The following is a 19,255-nucleotide window of genomic DNA, read 5'->3' on the forward strand; positions in this document are numbered from 1 at the left end:
CAATTTTCTATAATTAATACCTTAATTATGGAATCTGGGCCCAACTCAGTAATAAATACTAACTCAAAGAAAATTGTCTTTCCCTAGACGATCAGATGACCCTTAGGAGGGTTTTGTAGACAATGCTCTAGTCTAGGGGTCTGCAAACTTTTTCTTTAAAGAACCGGATAGTAACTATTTTAGGCTATGAGAGCCATATGGTCTCTGTCGCAACTACTCAACTCAACTGTTGTTGTAAAACAAAAGCAGCTGTGGATGATATAGTAACAAATGGGTGTGGCTGTGTTCCAATACAACTTTTATAACAGCAGGCAATAGGCTGAGCACAGTGGCTCACGCCTGTAATCCTAGAACTTTGGGAGGGCAAGGCAGGCGGATCACCTGAAGTCAGGAGTTCAAGAGCAGCCTGGCCAACATGGTGAAACCCCGTCTAAAATACAAAAATTAGCCGGGAATAATGGCAGGTGCCTGTAATCCCAGCTACTCAGGAGGCTGAGACAGGAGAATCGCTTGAACCCAGGAGATGGTGGTTGCAGTGAGCCGAGATCACGCCACTGCACTCCAGCCTAGGTGACACTGTCTCAAAAAAATAAAATTAAATTAAAAATTAAAATTAAAAAATAATAAAAGCGGGCAGTAGGCTGGATTTGGCCCACAAACCACAGTTTGCTAGCCCCTGCTCTAGTTCAGTAGTTCTCAAACTTAAGTGATCATGAGAATCCCCTGGAAGGCTTGTTAAACCACAGATTGCTGGATCCAACTTCCAGAGTTTCAGACTCAGTAGATCTTGGGTGGAACCTGAAAATTTGCACTCCTAACAAGTTCCCAGGTGATGATGCTGCTGCTGGTCTAGGGACCACACTTTGAGAACTACTGTGCTAGTATGACATTGAAAGGGCACTTGGTAATCCTTATTTCCAGGTTTTGGGTCATTTGTTCCAACAAAAGGAAGATGAAGAACTCAGATTAGGGCACACTGAGATTGAGGTGCCAGAGGGCATCAAGCGGAGTTTGTGGTAAATAGTTTCAAATTTGGATCTGGAGGCTGGGCGCGGTGGCTCACACCTGTAATGCGAGCACTTTAGGAGGCCAATATGGGCCAATCAGTTGAGGCTAGGAGTTCAAGACCAGCCCGGCCAACATGGTGAAACCCTGTCTCTACTAAAAATACAAAAATCAGTCGGGCGTAGTGGCGCATGACTGTAATCCCAGCTACTCAGGAGGCTGAGGCACCAGCTCTGTTTAAAAAAAAAAAAAAAAAAAGGATCTGGAGCATTGGAGGAAATAAAGCATTTGGGAAATACTCATAGAACTGAATAGTTACAGTCATAAAAGTGCTAAAGGGATGAACTTATAGGAAGAAGAGGATTTAGGCCAGAACTTTGGAAGAAGTAGGAAAGAAGGTGAAGAAGAGCCAAGGAAATAAAAGTGGTTAAAGAGCGGGAAGAGACAAGAGCAGTGATGTGAAGGCAAAGAAGAGTCTTAAATTGTATGAATATTTCCAAATTCCACAAAGTGTCCAAGAATGCCAGATAAGCAAGAACTTTGGATCAGAGATCTCCTAGGAGAGACAGCTTATCAAAGCTCCTCTCCCAACAAAACTAGACTAGAGAATAAGCAAGTAACATCATCAACCTCCACATTTTCTTTACACCAGCAGAGGGCCGCAAAGGCAAAGGAATGCTAAGGCTTCTGCACTCACCAGTGCAGGGTTAGTTCTTAGGTGTCATTAGGGGAAAAGATTGTGTGTCACTTAACCTCCTTGCTTCATCATTATTTGGGTATTTTAGTCCAGGACAGTTTGACCACGTGAGTGAGGGATGTGATAAAGAAAGGAAGGAGCTTCTGAGTGCCTGGGGAAGGGAAAGGGTGGGGTCCAATTTGGAATTTGGATTGCAGGGAGACCCTGTCATCCCCAGGCAGCCCTAACACAAAGTCTAACCTCATAATGAGTGCCATTGCAGGTCATACAATCAATCTTACAGGTTTTGTCTTCATTATTGATTAAATTTTATTTTTTGAAAATATGAAACATTGATAAAGGTTTCAAAAGTAGAAACATACAAAAAGGTTCACTTAGAGAAATGTCACTCAGTCTCTATGCCTTCCACCTGATTCCCACCCACCCCTCCACTGTAAGTAACAAATTTTGTTAGTTTCTGGTTATCTTTCCTGTGTTTCTTTAGTGGAAAGGGACAGATACAGATGGGTATGTGTGTAACATATATATTAGTACTTTTTATTTTCATTTATCAATACATCCTAGAAGTTACTCTATATCAGTTCATAGAACTCAATTTCATTTGAAAAAAATTGTAGTTACTCCATCATGCAGCTATGTCACAGTTTATTTAGCCAGTTTCCTATCCATACGCATTTAGGTTGTTCCCACTATTTTGCAATTACAAATGGTGAATAAATCTGTGAATATTACTTTTGTATTGTGAATAATACTTTTGTATTACTTTTGTATCTTTAGGGTCAGTTCCTAGGCATGTGATTACTGAGTAGGCATATGCAATTTTGTTAAACTGCAAATTTCATTCACTAGAGGCTATACTATTTGGCACTCCCACGAGCAGTGAAGGAGTGCATGTATTTCTCCATTGCCTCTCCAACAGTGTGGTCAAGCCTTTGAATTTTTTTCATTCTGATAGGGAGAAATAATATTTCAGTGTAGTTTTTTTTTCTTTGTTTGAGACAGACTTTCCCTCTGTCACCCAGTCTGCAGTGCAATGGCATGATCTTGGCTCACTGCAACCTCTGCCTTCCCGGCTCAAGCAATTCTCCTGCCTCAGCCTCCTAAGTAGCTGGAACTACAGGCATGCACTACCACGCCCGACTAATTTTTGCACTTTTAGTAGAGACAGGGTTTCACCATGTTGGCCAGGCTGGTCTCGAACTCCTGACCTGAACTGATCCACTAGCATTGACCTCCCAAAGTGCTGAGATCACAGGCATGAGCCACCGCGCCCGGCCTCAGTGTAGTTTTAATGTGTACTTCTCCCATGAGGAAAGCTGAACATATTTTCATATCAAGGGCCATTTTTATGTTATTTTTTATGTGTCTGTTCATGTCTTTTTTTTTTTTTTTTTTTTTGAGACAGAATCTTGCTCTGTTGCCAGGTTGGAGTGTAGGGACGCAACCTCGGCTCACTGCAATCTCTGCCTCCCAGGTTCAAGCGATTCTCCTGCCTCAGCCTCCCGAGTAGCTGGGACTACAGGCACGTGCCACCACACCCGGCTAATTTTTTTGTATTTTAGTAGAGTTGGGGTTTCACCATGTTGGCCAGGGTGGTCTCGATCTCCTGACCTTGTGATCTGCCTGCCTCAGCCTCCCAAAGTGCTGGGATTACAGGCGTGAGCCACCACGCCCGGCCAAGACAGGGTTTTGCTTTGTCGCCCAGAGCTGGATGGAGTACAATGGCTTGATCTCAGCTTACTGCAACCTCCTACACCCGGGCTCAAGCCATCCTCCTGCCTCAGCCTCCTGAGTAGCTGGGACTATAGGCACGCACACCCAGCTAATTTTTGTATTTTTTTGTAGACCACCAGGGGTTCCTTACAGGGGTTCTGTAAAGTAGACTATTTTCAAAAGACTACTAAGAAGTCATTTGCCTTTTTCACTGAGGACATTTGTTTGCACTGCTAGTGGAGTAAAACTGCCAGCACCGTAGCACAAAACAAGGCAGTGGTGCCAAACTCTATTTGTAGTCATTGTATTCTTCACCACTACATGGGAAAAAATAAAGCTAGTTTCACTTAAAAAATTCCCTTGATGAACAAGTAAATGATTAATTTTGTTACATTGCAGTCATTTAGTACCAGTCCTTTTACAATTCTATATGATAAGATAGGAAGTACACCTATAGCATTTCTGCTGCATGCTGAGTGACAATGGCAGCTCTAGGAGAAGAACTTGTGCTATTGAGTTATAAGTAAGCAAAACTAGCCACTTTTTTCACCATCTTACTTGAAAGAACAGGTTTCCAGATTTAGGTATTTGGCAGACATTTTCTCAAAAATGAACAAAATAAGCCTGTCAATACAAGGAATACAACTGACAGCATTTGTTGCCATTCATAACATTTGAACTTTCCAATAAAATTAGCATTTTGGAACACTTGTATGTACCAGTGAGCTTGATAGCTTCCCAACACTTAGACTTTTCTAGTGAGATTAGTAGTAATATTAACAAATGGGAATTTTTTTTTTTTTTTTTTTTTTGAGACAGAGTCTCCCTATGTTGCCCAGGCTGGTCTCAAACTCCTAGGCTCAAGTGGTCCTCGCATCTCAGCCTCCTGAGTAGCTGGGACTACAGGTGTGCACCACCATGTCAGGCTACAGTGTGATTTTTTTGAAGAAATGTCAATATTTGGAAGATCCTTTTTTGTGTGATTTTTTAAATGAAATATCAATACTTGGAAGATCCTTGAAACTCAGTAAACTGATATTTTCTAAAAGATCAATAAATTGATGTTACAAACTCACATAGGGGTAACAATCTATTCAAAGTGTAGGATAGGACCAGGTGCGGTGGCTCACGCCTGTAATCCCAGCACTTTGTGAGGCCAAGGCAGGTGGATCGCTTCAGTCCAGGAGTTAAAGACCAGCCTGGGCAACATTGTGAAACCCCATCTCTACAAAAAAATACAAAAAAAAATTAGCTGGGTGTGACGATGCGCCCTGGAAGTCCCAGCAACTCTGGAGGCTGAGGTGGGAGGATCGCTTGAGCCTAGGAGGTGGAGGTTGCAGTGAGCTGAGATGGAGCCACTGCACTCCAGCCTGGGTGACAGAGCTGTCTCAAAAAAAAAAAAAATTAAAATTAAAAAAAAAAATTTTTAAAGAGTAGGATAGACCAATGGATTCCACACTACATTTAATCCTTAAAAAACTAACACTTGTCAAATTTTAGCCTCAAAAAAGAAAATTCACAATTATTTGGAAAAGCTATTAAAATATTCCTATCTTTTCCACCTACATATCTGTGAAGCTGGATTTTCTTTATAGAATTCAACCAAAACAACGTAACACATCAAATTGAATGCAGCAAATATGAGAATGCAGCTGTTCTTCTATCACGCAAGACATTAAAGAGATTTACAAAAATATAAAACAATGACATTATTTTCAATACTTTTTTTGTTTGTTTGGGGAAAGTTATATTCCATTAAAAATGTTATTTATGTTCACCCATAAAAATTATTTGTTATTTATAAGTGAACTAATATTTAAAATGTTTAAGTTTTATTCCAATATGGTAAATATAGATGAATATTACAAACATTTTCAAAAGCTCTTTGGGGTCCTTAACAAGTAGGAGTGCAAAGAAGTCCTGTGACCAAAAAATTTGAGAATTGCTGTATTTAAGTTTTAGAAAATATTCCTAACCCAAGATAAGATGGAAAAGAGTTGTTACCAACTAATTCTAAAAAGACTGTGGTGATATAGTGTGACCAAATGTGTATATGTGTTTATAATTCTCTCCCTCTCTGTCTCTCTCTCTCTCTCGTGCTCTGTGTGTGTGTATCCCTAATTTCTCAAAGTATTTTGTGTGTGTCTATCTGCAATTTCTCAAAGTATGACTATTGCCATCTACTCTCTATCTTCAGCTGATTGAGAAATACGTTAAAAATTTTTTTAAGTCTAGCCAAGTAAAATAGAGATATCTTTTAAAATATCCTTGAATTCCAAGCACCTCTTCACATTAATAACCACATATTTTAAATTATATGTATGGATTACAATTTGGTAAATCAGTAAAACCAAAAGTTGCTGGTGTTCGTTCCTGCCATGTCCCTGTTACTTAAAAGAATACAATGTCAGCTATTCCTGACATTTCCTGGTATAAGATGCCCAAGAAATTACTAGGCAATGAACATAAACACTTTTTCATTTTTCTTTTAAACATTGTTCCTATTCGACACAAGAATTGTCCAAATGTTTTAAATAATTCCTCATATAAGCCAATTTTGCTACCTGTTGGCTTAAACTATAATAGATGAAGTTTCTTAACATAATAGTCATGATTTTCCTCAACCAAACCACACCCCTATAATCAGTTTAGAATTATACTTCAGGACGTTTCCAAATAAGGTATTCATATGTCTTAGCCATTTACTAGGCTACGTGGCTCAAGAAAGAAGAGGTGAGAATTCTAGCAAATTATCCTATACTATACATAGCTTGAATTTCTCCCTAGGGTTTATTAAAGTTTAACCTATTATAATGAAATATTCACTCATTTTTCCTATAATTTTATAAAATGATAATGATCACAGGATAAGTCTTATACATTCAGCAGGAATTGGCTGGCATCATTTTCTACAATCTTATTTCAGCATGGGGAACATCTATTTAGTAAAAACATTAGTAACTGTTACATGAAGGAAGAACTCCCATATTCTGGGATTCTGCCAGTTTAAACAGCTAGTAATTTCTGTCTAAATGAAAGCCCCCAAGTGAGAAAACTATAGTGGATATTACCATTTGGTTCATTATTCAGTTCCATGAGGGGATTTATAAAGTGACATTTGATCATTCTACAGAAACAAATTTGACAGGTACTACAGCAATCTTATATGAACTCTTTACAAAGAACACAAACAGAATTGTTTTATGAGGTCAACATAATATTGATAAAAAACACTGACAAAAACATTAGGGGAAATGAAAATTACAGGTTAGGCTTTCTCAGGAGCATAATGCAAAATTCTAAAAAAAGTTAGCAAATCAAAATCAGGAATACAATACAACTAATATATTAAGATCAGCATAGGGGTTTTTCCAGGAATACAAAGTTGGCATAATTTTTTTTTTTTTTTTTTTTGAGACGGAGTCTCGCTCTGTTGCCCAGGCTGGAGTGCAGTGGCACCATCTCAGCTCACTGCAACCTCCACCTCCCAGGTTCAAGTGATACCCCTGCCTCAGCCTTCTGAGTAGCTGGGACTACAGGCATCCGCCACCATGCCCGGCTAATTTTTGTATTTATAGTAGAGATGGGGTTTCACCGTGTTGGCCAGGATGGTCTCGATCTCCTGACCTCGTGATCTGCCTGTCTCGACCTCCCAAAGTGCTAGGATTACAGGCGTGAGCCACTGCGCCTGGCTGGCTTAATATTTTAAAAGGTAATGTAGGCCGGGAGCGGTGGCTCACGCCTGTAATCCCAGCACTTTGGGAGACCGAGGCAGGCGGATCACGAGGTCAGAAGATCGAGACCATCCTGGCTAACACGGTAAAACCCGGTCTTTACTAAAAATACAAAAAATTAGCAGGGCATGGGGGCGGGTGCCTGTGGTCCCAGCTGCCGGGAGGCTGAGGCAGGAGAATGGTGTGAACCCAGGAGGCGGAGCTTGCAGTGAGCCGAGATAGCAACACCGCCCTCCAGTCTGGGGGACAGAGGGAGACTCCATCTCAAAAAAAAAAAAAAAAAAAAAAAGGTAATGTACTCATACCACTAATAGAAAAAAAGAAAATAATCTCTATAGATGAAGACAGCATTTGATAAAATTAAACACCCATTCATGATAAAACTCATAGCATAAACTGACTAGAAAAAAAGCACTTCCAGGTGGGGCGCAGTGGCTCACGCCTGTAATCCCAGCACTTTGGGAAGCTGAAGTGGGCGGATCACCTGAGGTCGGGAGTTGGAGACCAGCCTGACCAACATGGAAAAACCTCGTCTCTACTAAAAATACAAAATTGGCCCGGTGTGGTGGCGCATGCCTGTAGTCCCAGCTACTCGGGAGGCCGAGGCAGGAGAATTGCTTGAACCCGGGAGGCGGAGGTTGCAGTGAGCCGAGATTGCGCCACTGCACTCCAGCCTGGGCAACAAGAGTGAAACTCCGTCTCAGACAAATAACAACAGAAAAAGAGCACTTCCTTTTTTTTTTTTTTTTTTTTTTTTTTTTTTGCCAGGACCTGTTCTCATCTGAGAGTACTTCCTTTTTTGATAGAGTCTCTACAGAAAGCACGCAGCAAATATACTTAATGGTGAAATCTTGAAAGTTTTTACTCTGGGATGGGGAACAATTAAAGATGTTTCCTCTCACCAGTTCTATAATAATCTGTATTGAAGTATAGGTGTAATAAACAAGAAGACATTACAAAGGAAGAGATAAAAGTCATTATTTGCAGATTACATAACTACAGGTAGAAAAATCCAAAATAAATTACAGGCGAACCATTACATTAATAAATGAAGAGGTGGCCCGGTGTGGTGGCTCACGCCTGTAATCCCAGCACTTTGTTTGTTTGTTTGTTTTTGGAGATGGAGTCTCACTCTGTTGCCCAGGCTGGAGTGCAGTGCCGTGATCTCTCAGCTCACTGCAACTTCCTCCTCCTGGGTTCAAGCGATTCTCCTGCCTCAGCTTCCTGAGTAGCTAATCCCAGCACTTTGGGAGGCTGAGGCGGGTGGATCACTTGAGGTCAGGAGTTCAAGACCAGCCGGACCAACATGGCAAAACCCGGTCTCTACTAAAAATACAAAAATTAGCCACGCATGATGGCGGACACCTGTAATCCCAGCTACTCGCGAGGTTGAGGTGGGAGAATCACTTGAACCAGGTAAGTGGAGGTTGCAGTGAGCTGAGATTGCACCATTGCACTCCAGCCTGGGCGACACAGGTAGACTCCATCTCAAAAAAATAAAAATAAAATAAAATAAATGGAGGTAAAGTTGCTGGATGAAATCAACATGAAAACTGTATTTATATATATGAGCAACAAAGTAAAATGAAATCTTAGGCCGTGTGTGGTGGCTCACGCCTGTAATCCCAGCACTTTGGGAGGCCGAGGAGTGTGGATCACCTGAGGTCAGTAGTTCGAGACCAGCCTGGCCAACCTGGTGAAACTCGTCTCTACTAAAAATACAAAAATTAGCCAGGCATGGTGGCAGGCACCTGTAATCCCAGCTACTCGGGTGGCTGAGGCAGGAGAATTGCTTGAACCCAGGAGGCGGAGGTTGCAGTGAGCCGAGATTGCATCATTGCACTCCAGGCTGGGTGACAAGAGAGCCAAACTCTGTCTCAAAAAAAAAAAAAAAAAAGAAATCTTAGAAGGATCTTATTTTATAATACCATCAAAACCAAATACTCTCCCAAAAAGCAACGAAAAGGAGATACAAGAGTGCACACTGAAAACTACAAACATTGCTAAGAGAAACTGAAAAAAAACCTATATATAATAAATGGAAGACTATTCTGTGCATAGTTTGGCGATGTTGTAAAGATAACAGTTATCAGCAGGGCGCAGTGGCTCACGCCTGTAATCCCAGCACTTTGGGAAGCTGAGGTGGGCAGATCACGAGGTCAGGAGTTTGAGACCAGCCTGGCCAACATGGTGAAACCCCGTCTCTACTAAAAATAGAAAAATTAGCTGGGCGTGGTGGCGGGCACCTGTAATCCCAGCTACTCGGGTGGCTGAGACAGGAGAATTGCTTGAATCCAGGAGGTGGAGGTTGCAATGAGTCGAGATCGCACCATTGTACTCCGGCCTGGGCGACAGGGCGAGACTCTGTCTCAAAAAAAAAAAAAACAAAAACGAAGTAACATTTATCCCCAAATTGTTATCCTCAATGCAATCCCAATAAAAATGCCAGAATTTCTGTGGCAATTGACTAATTGGTTCAAAAGCCCAGAAATAGATGTTTGCATAAATAAACAGTCAAATTGTGACCAAGATAGCACTGCAGAATGGTAAAGAAAGGATGGTTTTTTTGGTTTTTTTTTTCTAACAGTGGCATTGGATTAAATGAACATTTGCATTTTAAGAATGAATGTTGTCCCCTATTTCACACTATGCATAGAAATCAATTCCAAGTGGATTGTAGAAATGTGAAACAATAAAGCTCATAGAAAAATGAAATCATAGAATATCTTTATGACTTTGGGGCTAGCAAAGGCCTTTTTTTTTTTTTGAGACAGGATCTTGCTCTGTTGTCCTGGCTGCACTGCAGTGGTGTGAACATGGCTCACTGCAACCTCTGCTTCCTGGGCTCAAGTGATCCTCCTTGTAGCCTCCAGAGTAGCTGGGACTACAGGCTCATGCCACCATGCCCAGTTAATTTTTAAATTTTTGGTAGAGATGAGGTCTCACTGTATTGCCCAGGCTGGTCTCAAACTCCTTGGCTCAAGTTGGCTCAAGTGATCTTCCCACCTTGGCCTCCCAAAGTGCTGGGATTATGGTGTAAGCCACCATGCCCAGCTGGCAAAGACTTCTTAAAAACAGGTTATGAAAGCAATAACCATAAAGAAAAGCTGATAAATTGAGCTATATTAAAATCAGTAGCTTGTATTCATCAAAAGACACCAATAAGAGTGAAAAGGGAAACCACAGAGTAGAAAAAGATATTTGCAATACATACCTGACTGGAAACAGTATTCTGAATATGTAAAGAATGAGACAAGGCTGGGTGTGGTGGCTCACGCCTGTAATTCCAACCCTTTGGGAGGCTGAAGTGGGCAGATCACCTGAGGTCAGGAGTTCGAGACCAGCATGGCCAACATGGTGAAACCTCATTTCTACTAATAATACAAAAATTAGCCAGGTGTGGTGGTGCATGCCTGCAATCCCAGCTACTCAGGAGGCTGAGGCACAAAAATCGCTTGAACCTGGGAAGTGGAGGTTGTAGTAAGCCGAGATCACACCACTGCACTCCAGCCTGGGCAACAGAGTGAGACTCTGTAAAAAAGAAAGAAAGAAAGAAAAAGAGAGAGAGAGAGAGGGAGGGAGGGAGGGAGGGAGGGAGGGAGGGAGGGAGGAAGGAAGGAAGGAAGGAAGGAAGGAAGGAAGGAAGGAAGGAAGGGAGGAAGGAAAAAGAATGAGACGATAAGAAAAAGTCAGGCCAGGCGCAGTGGCTCACACCTGTAATCCCAGCACTTTGGGAGGCCGAGGCAGGTGGATCATCTGAGGTCAGGAGTTCAAGACCAGCCTGACCAACATGGAGAAACCCCGTCTCTACTAAAAATACAAAATAGCCTGGCATGGTGGTGCATGCCTGTAATCCCAGCTACTTGGGAGGCTGAAGCAGGAGAATCGCTTGAACCCAGGAGGCAGAGGTTGTGGTGAGCCGAAATCATGCCATTGCACTCCAGCCTGGGCAACAAGAGTGAAACTCCGTCTCAAAAAAATAAATAAATAAATAAGAAAAAGTCATACAGTCGCCCCTTCCGCCTCCAAAAAGGACAAGACTCTTAAACAAGTACTTTACAAAAGAGGATATCCAAAGGCCAGTACACATGAAATATGCTTAACTTCATTAGTTATCAAGGAAACACAATTTAAACCACAAGATCCTACCATACATCTGCAGAATGTCTAAAACTGCAGACAGTCAATAGTTTGTGTAGACAAGGATGTGGAGCAACTGCAACTCTCATGTTGCTGGTAAGTCATGGAAATTCTTTTTTAAAAAATTATATATAATTCACATAAAATTCACTTTTTTTTTGAGATGGAGTCTCACTCTGTTGCCCAAGCTGGAGTGCAGTGGCATCTCAGCTCACTGCAACTTCCGCCTCCCGGGTTCAAGCGATTCTCCTGCTTCAGCCTCCCGAGTAGCTGGGACTACAGGCTCCCGCCACCACACCCAGCTAATTTTTTGTATTTTTAGTAGAGACGGGGTTTCACTGTGTTAGCCAGGATGGTCTCGATCTCCTGACCTCGTGATCCACCCACCTCAGCCTCCCAAAGTGCTGGGATTACAGGCATGAGCCACGGCGCCTGGCCCAAAATTCACCCTTTTGAAGTGTACAAGTCAGTAGTTTTTAGTGTATTCACAAGATTGTGCAACTACCACCACTATGTAATTCTAGAGTACTTTCCTTACCCCCCAAGTAAACCCCACTAGCAGCCACTCCTCATTTCCTCCTTCCTCTACCTTCTAGCAACCCACTAATCTACTTTCTGTCTCAGCAGATTTGCTGTTCTAGATATTTCACATAAATGAAATCACACAGTATGGATTTTTATGACTAGCTTCTTTGACTTAACATGTTTTCAGGGTTCATTCCTGTTGTAGCATACATCAACACTCCATTTCTTTTCATGGCTGAATAATATTTTATTGTATGGATATGTCATTTCATTTATCTGTCTGTCTGTTGATAGATGTTTGGGTTGCTTCTGCCTTTTGGCTATTATGAATAATGCTGCTGTAGACATTTGTATACAAGTTTCTGTGAGGACATATGTTCTCATTTGTGATTAGTATAAACCTTGACATGGAATGGCTGGGTCATATGGTAACATTTAACCTTATGAAGAACCACTGAACTGTTTCCCAAAGCAGTTGCACCACTTTACATTCCCACCAGCAATGGATGGGGGTTCCAGTTTCTTCAAGTCCTCACCAACACTTATTATTTTAGCCATCCTAGTGGTTGTGAAGTGGTATCTTATTGTGGTTTTTATTTTCATGTTCCCAATAACTAAAGATGTTAAGTATCTTTTCATACGCTTATTTTGCATTTTTATAACTTCTTTGGAGAAGTGCCTCTTCAAATCCCTTGCCCATCTTTAAACTGGGCTATCTTGTTATTGAATTGTAAGAGTTCTTTATATATTCTGGATACTGGGCCTTTCTCAGATCTATGATTGCAAATATTTCCCCCCAAGAATGGGAATTCTTAAAACCACTTTGGAAAAACTTTGGCTTTATCTGCTAAGGTTGAAAACATATATAACCTGTGGACCCAATAATCCACTCCTGCATAAACACCCAACAGAAATGAAAACACATTTTCCATCAGACATATTCAACAGTGTTTACAACAGCATCATTCATAATAACAATTGAAAGACTGAAAATCACCCAGACATCCTGTGGTTAGGCTGAGTAACAGTGCCCCCAAAAATGTCCACATTCAAATCCCTGGAACCTGCAAATTTTACCTGACTTAGCAAAGAGACTTTGCAGATATGACTGAGGATCTTGAGGGGGGTAAATAAGATTTCCAGTTCAGCATGTAAGGAGTTTTGAGGTCATCACTTTGTCCTAAGTAGAGCTGTCAGGGTGCGGTGGCTCACACCTGTAATCCCAGCACTTTGGGAGGCCGAGGCGGGTGGATCACCTGAGGTCAGGAATTCAAGATCAGCCTGGTCAACATGGTGAAACCCCATCTCTACTAAATATACAAATATTAGCTGGGCATGTTGGCCGGTACCTGTAGTCCCAGCTGCTCGGGAGGCTGAGGCAGGAGAATCGCTTGAACCCGGGAGGCGGAGGTTGCAGTGAGCTAAGATCATGCCATTGCGCTCCAGCCTGGGCAACAAGAGCAAAATTTCGTCTGAAAAAAAAGAAAAAGAAAAAGAAGTAGAGCTGTGGGAGAAATGGTCACAGGGCAAACAACTGCCTCCCAAATTGGAGACAGACAGGTGACACAGAATCACAACTTACCGGAGCAGAAATCACTGGGCATACGCCTCCATGGGAACCAGTACTGGGACAGAGGAATCTGAATTGTAATTGATGAATTGCCCAGAGGTTCAGTTTGGGTAAGTGTGTGAGTTAATAATTCTACAAAGACCCAGTCATTAGAGGGTCCCCACACTTTGTGAGTTTTACCTCTAGGAGCTCTCCCAGGTTTTCACTGTGAAGATTAGAGTGAAGATTTCACCATGAAGATCTCTCGTGCTTCTGGCAAGGGAGGGGGAAAGTAACCATTTTGAAATATGCCAGAGCATTCTGTTCTTAACAAGGCCTGTCCTCAAGAAAAATGATTCTGCCACAGCCTTACCTGTTGAGGTTTTATCAGAGCCAAATCAACCTGGTGGAAGGGAAACACCTAACTCCAGCTCCTTCTAGACATCCTGTCCCACTTAAAGGGGGTGGGGGTACTGAAAAGCACTTGTGAAGTTTACATCCCAGGGGCACAGGCTTGCTAAAACTGAGACCTTATCATACAAATATAGAAAGCTTCCTCTCCCCCCTATACCGCTAAAGGACTACTTACCAGAGTTCCTTTTACTGTACATCATATCCAGCTGTTAATAAAAAAGTGTGAAGCATACAAAAAACAGTTTGAAGACAGAGCAAGCATCAGAACCAGACTGGGATATAGCAGCGATGCTGGAATTATCAGACCATGAATTTAAAACAACTATGACTAATACGCTAAGGACTCTAGTGGAAAAAGTAGACATGCAAGAACAGATGGGTAATGTTAAGCAGAGAGGTGAAGTCTAAGAGCATATCAAAAAGAAATGCTAGAGATTAAGAAAAAGCTAACAAAGAATGCCTTTGATGGGCTCACTAGCAGACTGGATTGAAGGAGAGAATCGCTAAGCTGAGGAAAGAATTGCTGAGCTGGAGGACACGTCAATAGCAACTTCCAAAACTGAAAAGCAAAGAGAAAACAGACACACACGCACACAAAGGAACAAAATGTGCAAGAACTGTGGGGCAACTCCAAACGATGTAACATGTAGATAATAGGCATACCAAGAGAAGAAAGGAACAAAATAAATATTTGAAGCAATGACTGAGAATTTCCCCAGATTAATGTTACACCAAACTACAGATCCATGAAGTTCAGGAAGCATTAAGAAAGATAAATGGGCTGGGTGCGGTGGCTCACACCTGTAATCCCAACACTTTGGGAGGTCGAGGCAAGAGGATTGCTTGAGCCCAGGAGTCTGAGACCAGCCTGAACAACACGGTGAAACCCTGTCTCCACGAACAATATAAAAATTAGCTGGGTGTGGTGGCGCATGCCTGTAGCCCCAGCTACTACGGAGGCTGAGCTGGGAGGATTGCTTGAGCCTGGGAGGCAGAGGTTGTAGTGAGCCCTGATTGAGTCACTGCACTCCAGCCTGAGCAACAGAGTGAGACCTTGTCTCAAAAAATAAAATAAAATTAATAAAATAATAAAATAAAATGGAAAAAAAAAAACCCTACACCTAGGCATATCATATACAAATTACAGAAAATTAAAGAAAAAGTCTTGAAAGAAGCCAGAGGAAAAAAGATCCTCTAGAGGAGCAAACATAAGAAATTCATCTGATTCCTTTTCAGAAACAATGCAAGCAAGAGAGTGCAGTGAAATATTTAAAGTGTGGAGGGAGAGTATACGGAATTATTCAGGGGGGGCCAATTTAATCACTTCAAGTCCTTACAAGAGGGAGGCAGGGAGGTCAGAATGAAAGTGATGTGATGGATGCAGAGTTGAAGATACTAGGCTGCTGGCTTTGGAGAAGGGGCCAAGAGCCAAAGAATGCAGGCAGCTTCTAGATGCCAGAAAGACAACAGATACTTGGCCGGGCGCGGTGGCTCACGCCTGTAATCCCAGCACTTTTGGAGGCGGAGGAGGGCGGATCATGAGGTCAGGAGATCAAGACCATCCTGGCTAACATGGTGAAACCCTGTATCTACTAAAAATACAAAAAATTAGCCGGGCGTGCTGGCGGGCGCCTGTAGTCCCAGCTACTCGGGAGGCTGAGGCAGGAGAATGGCGTGAGCCTGGGAGGCGGAGCTTGCAGTAAGCCGAGATCGCGCCACTGCACTCGAGACTGGGCGACAGGGCAAGACTCCGTCTCAAAAAAAAAAAAAAAAAAAAGACAACAGATACTCTTCTAGAGCCTCAAAAAAAAAAGCCAGCTCTGCTGACACTTCACTTTAACCAGGTGAGGCTTATTTTGGAATTTTAACCTCCAGCATGGTAAAATAATAAATTTGTAAGGTTTTAAGCAACCAAATTTGTGGTAATTTCCTGCAGTAACAGGAAATTAATACATACCCATCTATAGCATAATAGATACTATATTTGCACAACGGAATAATATACTGCAGTAACTATTGATAAATGCAACAAAATGGATGAACCACAAACCTGATATTGAAAGATACCTGGCACTAAAATAATAACTCTGTAAGATTCAATTTTTATAAAGCTTAAAAATAAGCCAAACTTATCTGCATATTTGTAAGTTACGCAGTGGTTACTTGGTGGGTGGGGATACTGATTGAGGGGGCACACTCGAAGCTTCTGTAAGTGCTGGGTAATGTTCTGTTGCTTATTTTGGTGCTGGTTATATGTGGTCACTTTGTGATACTTCAAACCATACACTTGTACATTTTTTCTGTATTGTATACTTCAATAAAGTTTGCTTAAAAACAAAGTTTTAAAACAAATTTCCTTGCAAAAAATTGTACAAAAATAGGTTTCAGGTTTTGTTTTTTTTTTTTGAGATAGAGTCTCACTGTCACTGGGGCTGAAGTGCAGTGGTGGGATCTCGGCTCACTGCAACCTCGGCCTCCCAGCTTCAAGCGATTCTCCTGCCTCAGCCTCCCAAGCAGCTGGGATTACAGGCGCCCACCACTACACCCAGCTAATTTTTTGTATTTTTAGTAGAGACGGGGTTTCACCATGTTGGCCAGGCTGGTCTTGAACTGACCTCGTGATTCACCTGCCTCGGTCTCCCAAAGTGCTGGGATTACAGGCGTGAAGCTTTCAGATTTAAACATGATCTATGCAAGGTCTTAAGATTAAACTAAATCCCAGAGTGAACAATTACAGTAAACTGAAGTAACAACTCAATTAATTTCAAGGATTTTCTAGTACATATTCAATGTCTCACACACACAGAATGAGTTGGTTTATGCATGCAAACAAGGTAGCAGATATATCCAAGTACACCAAATACTGTCGGCAGTTTTCCTTTTTTCATTAGTTCCACTTACTTCATCGAGTACTGATTTAGAGAGAATCTACACCACCCTTTTTGCAGAACCCTTTCTGGACTAAAGATTTTATCACTGGCATTGTTTATCTCAAACATTTTATCAGATAAAATGTTTTCATAAATTTTTGTATGCCCATGAACACCATTTTATCCTCATATACATACACGTGTGTATTCATTTATCTCTTAGGTCAGAAAGCTTAATAATTAATTATTAATTAGGTCGAACATTTTAAATTAGTCAGCCCTCTGTATCCGTGGGTTCCATATCCATGGATTGAACCAATCACAGAAGGAAAATATTTGAAAAAAAAATTGCATCTAAACAGGCACTTTTTTTGTTATTTTCCTCTGAACAATACAGTATAAGTATATACATAGCATTTACAGTGAATTAGGTATTATCATCTAGAGATGATTTAAAGTAAACAGGAGGATGTGAATGTTATATGCAAATACTACACCATTTTATATCTGGGACTTGGGCATCTGTAGATTTTGGTACCTGAGGCAGGTCCTGGAACCAATCCCTCATGGATACCAAGGGATGACTGTACTAATGAATCTCATTTATTAGCTGACACATGTAAATTTAAACATAAGAGAATGCAACAAGTTATTTGAACCTGAATGCAGAGAATAAATACTTTATTAACTGATTACAGTTGAAAGTCACAAACAAAAAAGGGGGTATATTAAGGCAAAGCCATATATATATATATATATGTATAGACAAATCCAAAGATTGTTACTTCTTTACATTTTAATAACCTCTGCATTTTTCTTTTACACATTTAGGCAGTGTGCTTTCTTTTCTCCTCAGTTAAAGAAACACCTTGGCCAATATTTCTAAATCATATTTTGATGACAACTTACAGGATCAGTGATTGAGACAATGACTAGTGTATCAAACGCTATCTGATAGTCTTCTTAGCATATTCCGTGTGTGGTGGTACATTTATTGTGGTGTGCAAAATCTGACAACTGACGATTTTTCTCTGTCAGCAAAACTAACAAATCTTTAAAAATGATTTTAATAGTTATAACTAAAATAAGCTTAGACTTCCAAGTCAGTCAAATGCCCAAACTGCATGTTTTCTGCCCTTCCCCAAATCCTTTTACATGTTTTAAATAGCCTTTAGAATATGATCGATCACATGGTTGTATTTCAGATCTAAAAGTTTTGAGATTTTCAAAATCAAAAATTACTTTCTTATGCAAAATGGCAATGCAAACAGCAATCCTACATAATGTAGAATAATTTTTCTTCTGTACAGCTCCTTCTAAAAAATGGGTAACCACACACACACACACACACACACGACATAAATTTAGTCCATCTGAAGAAGCACTCCAGCTTTCTAATTCCACTTTTGAAGGAAAAGGCAGAGGCATGTTTACATTATCCCAGAAAACAGAATAAATGGCTTTATTTGGTATCTTCAAGAAGCTTCTCCTTCCGTAGGAGATGTAGGTGTTGTGGGAGAAACTGTAACTGGTTTTCGTGTAATTCTGTCTAGTTCCGCATGAACATCTAAGACAGGCTTCTGGCCTACATTGAAGAAAAAGAAAAAAAACAAGATTTAGATATAAGTGAAAGTATCATTTTCACCAATATCTCTTCATTTAAAAAGTCCTAACACTTTCATTAACTTTATTTAGCACACTAAGTTGTATAAACAACGCTTAATTTAAAAATTTCAAGCTGGGTGTGGTGGCTCACGCCTGTAATCTCAGCACTTTGGGAGGCCAAGGTGGGAGGATCACTTCAAGTCAGGAGTTCGAGACCAGCCCGGCCAACATGGTGAAACCCTGCTGTAATCCCAGCTACTTGGGAGGCTGAGGCAGGAGAACTGCTTGAACCTGGCAGGTGGAGGTTGCAGTGAGCTGAGATCACACCACTGCACTCCAACCTAGACAACAGAGTGAGACTCTGTCTAAAAAATAAAAATAATATAAATTTCAAGAAAAAACAAATTCCCTCATTTTAAATTGTGGATCTGTTACCAAATGGAGGTATAACTGGCACCTATCATTTAATCTCATAAAGGTTTTTTTTTTTTTAAGGCATAGGACAATAAGAGCGGTAAAACAGAAAATAGCAACAAAAATTTAGCATCTAGAGAAGATGAATGAGTGGTAACAACAGATGACAATAAAAATGTGGCAAGGATATGGAGAAACGAACTTTCCTAACCTGCTGATGACAATTTAAAATGATACAGCATTTTGGAAAACATTTTGGCAGTTCTTCAAAACCTTTGTTTAAACCGAGTTACTACACAACCCAATAATTCCACTTAGGTATTTACCCAAGAGAATTACAAACAAATATCCACACAAAAATGGATGTTCAAAGCAGCATCATATTAATAATAGTCAAAAAGTAGATGAAACTCAGATGTCCATCACCCAGTAAACAGATAAATGAAATGTGGTATAGCCATATAATGAAATATTATTCAGCAATTAAAAAGGAATGAAGGCCAGGCATGGTGGCTCATGCCTGTAATCCCAGCACTTTGGGAGGCTGAGGTGGGCGGATCACTTGAGGCCAGGAATTCGAGACCAGCCT

At 40.9% G+C, this 19,255-nt stretch overlaps 1 protein-coding gene across 1 annotated transcript in view; it reads right to left on the reverse strand.

Moving 5' to 3' along the window:
* Positions 1–17,299: 17,299 nt before the first annotated feature.
* Positions 17,300–19,255, reverse strand: part of DYNC1LI1 (dynein cytoplasmic 1 light intermediate chain 1) — a 46,355-nt gene continuing 44,399 nt past the window's right edge. The window contains exon 13 of the mRNA XM_003826134.6: positions 17,300–18,232. Coding sequence (XP_003826182.2) covers positions 18,123–18,232 — 110 coding nt within the window. The 3' untranslated portion in view covers positions 17,300–18,122. The remainder of the gene's footprint in view (positions 18,233–19,255) is intronic.

The sequence above is a fragment of the Pan paniscus genome, chromosome 2 (genome assembly GCF_029289425.2).
Source record: "Pan paniscus chromosome 2, NHGRI_mPanPan1-v2.0_pri, whole genome shotgun sequence".
NCBI lineage: Eukaryota > Metazoa > Chordata > Mammalia > Primates > Hominidae > Pan > Pan paniscus.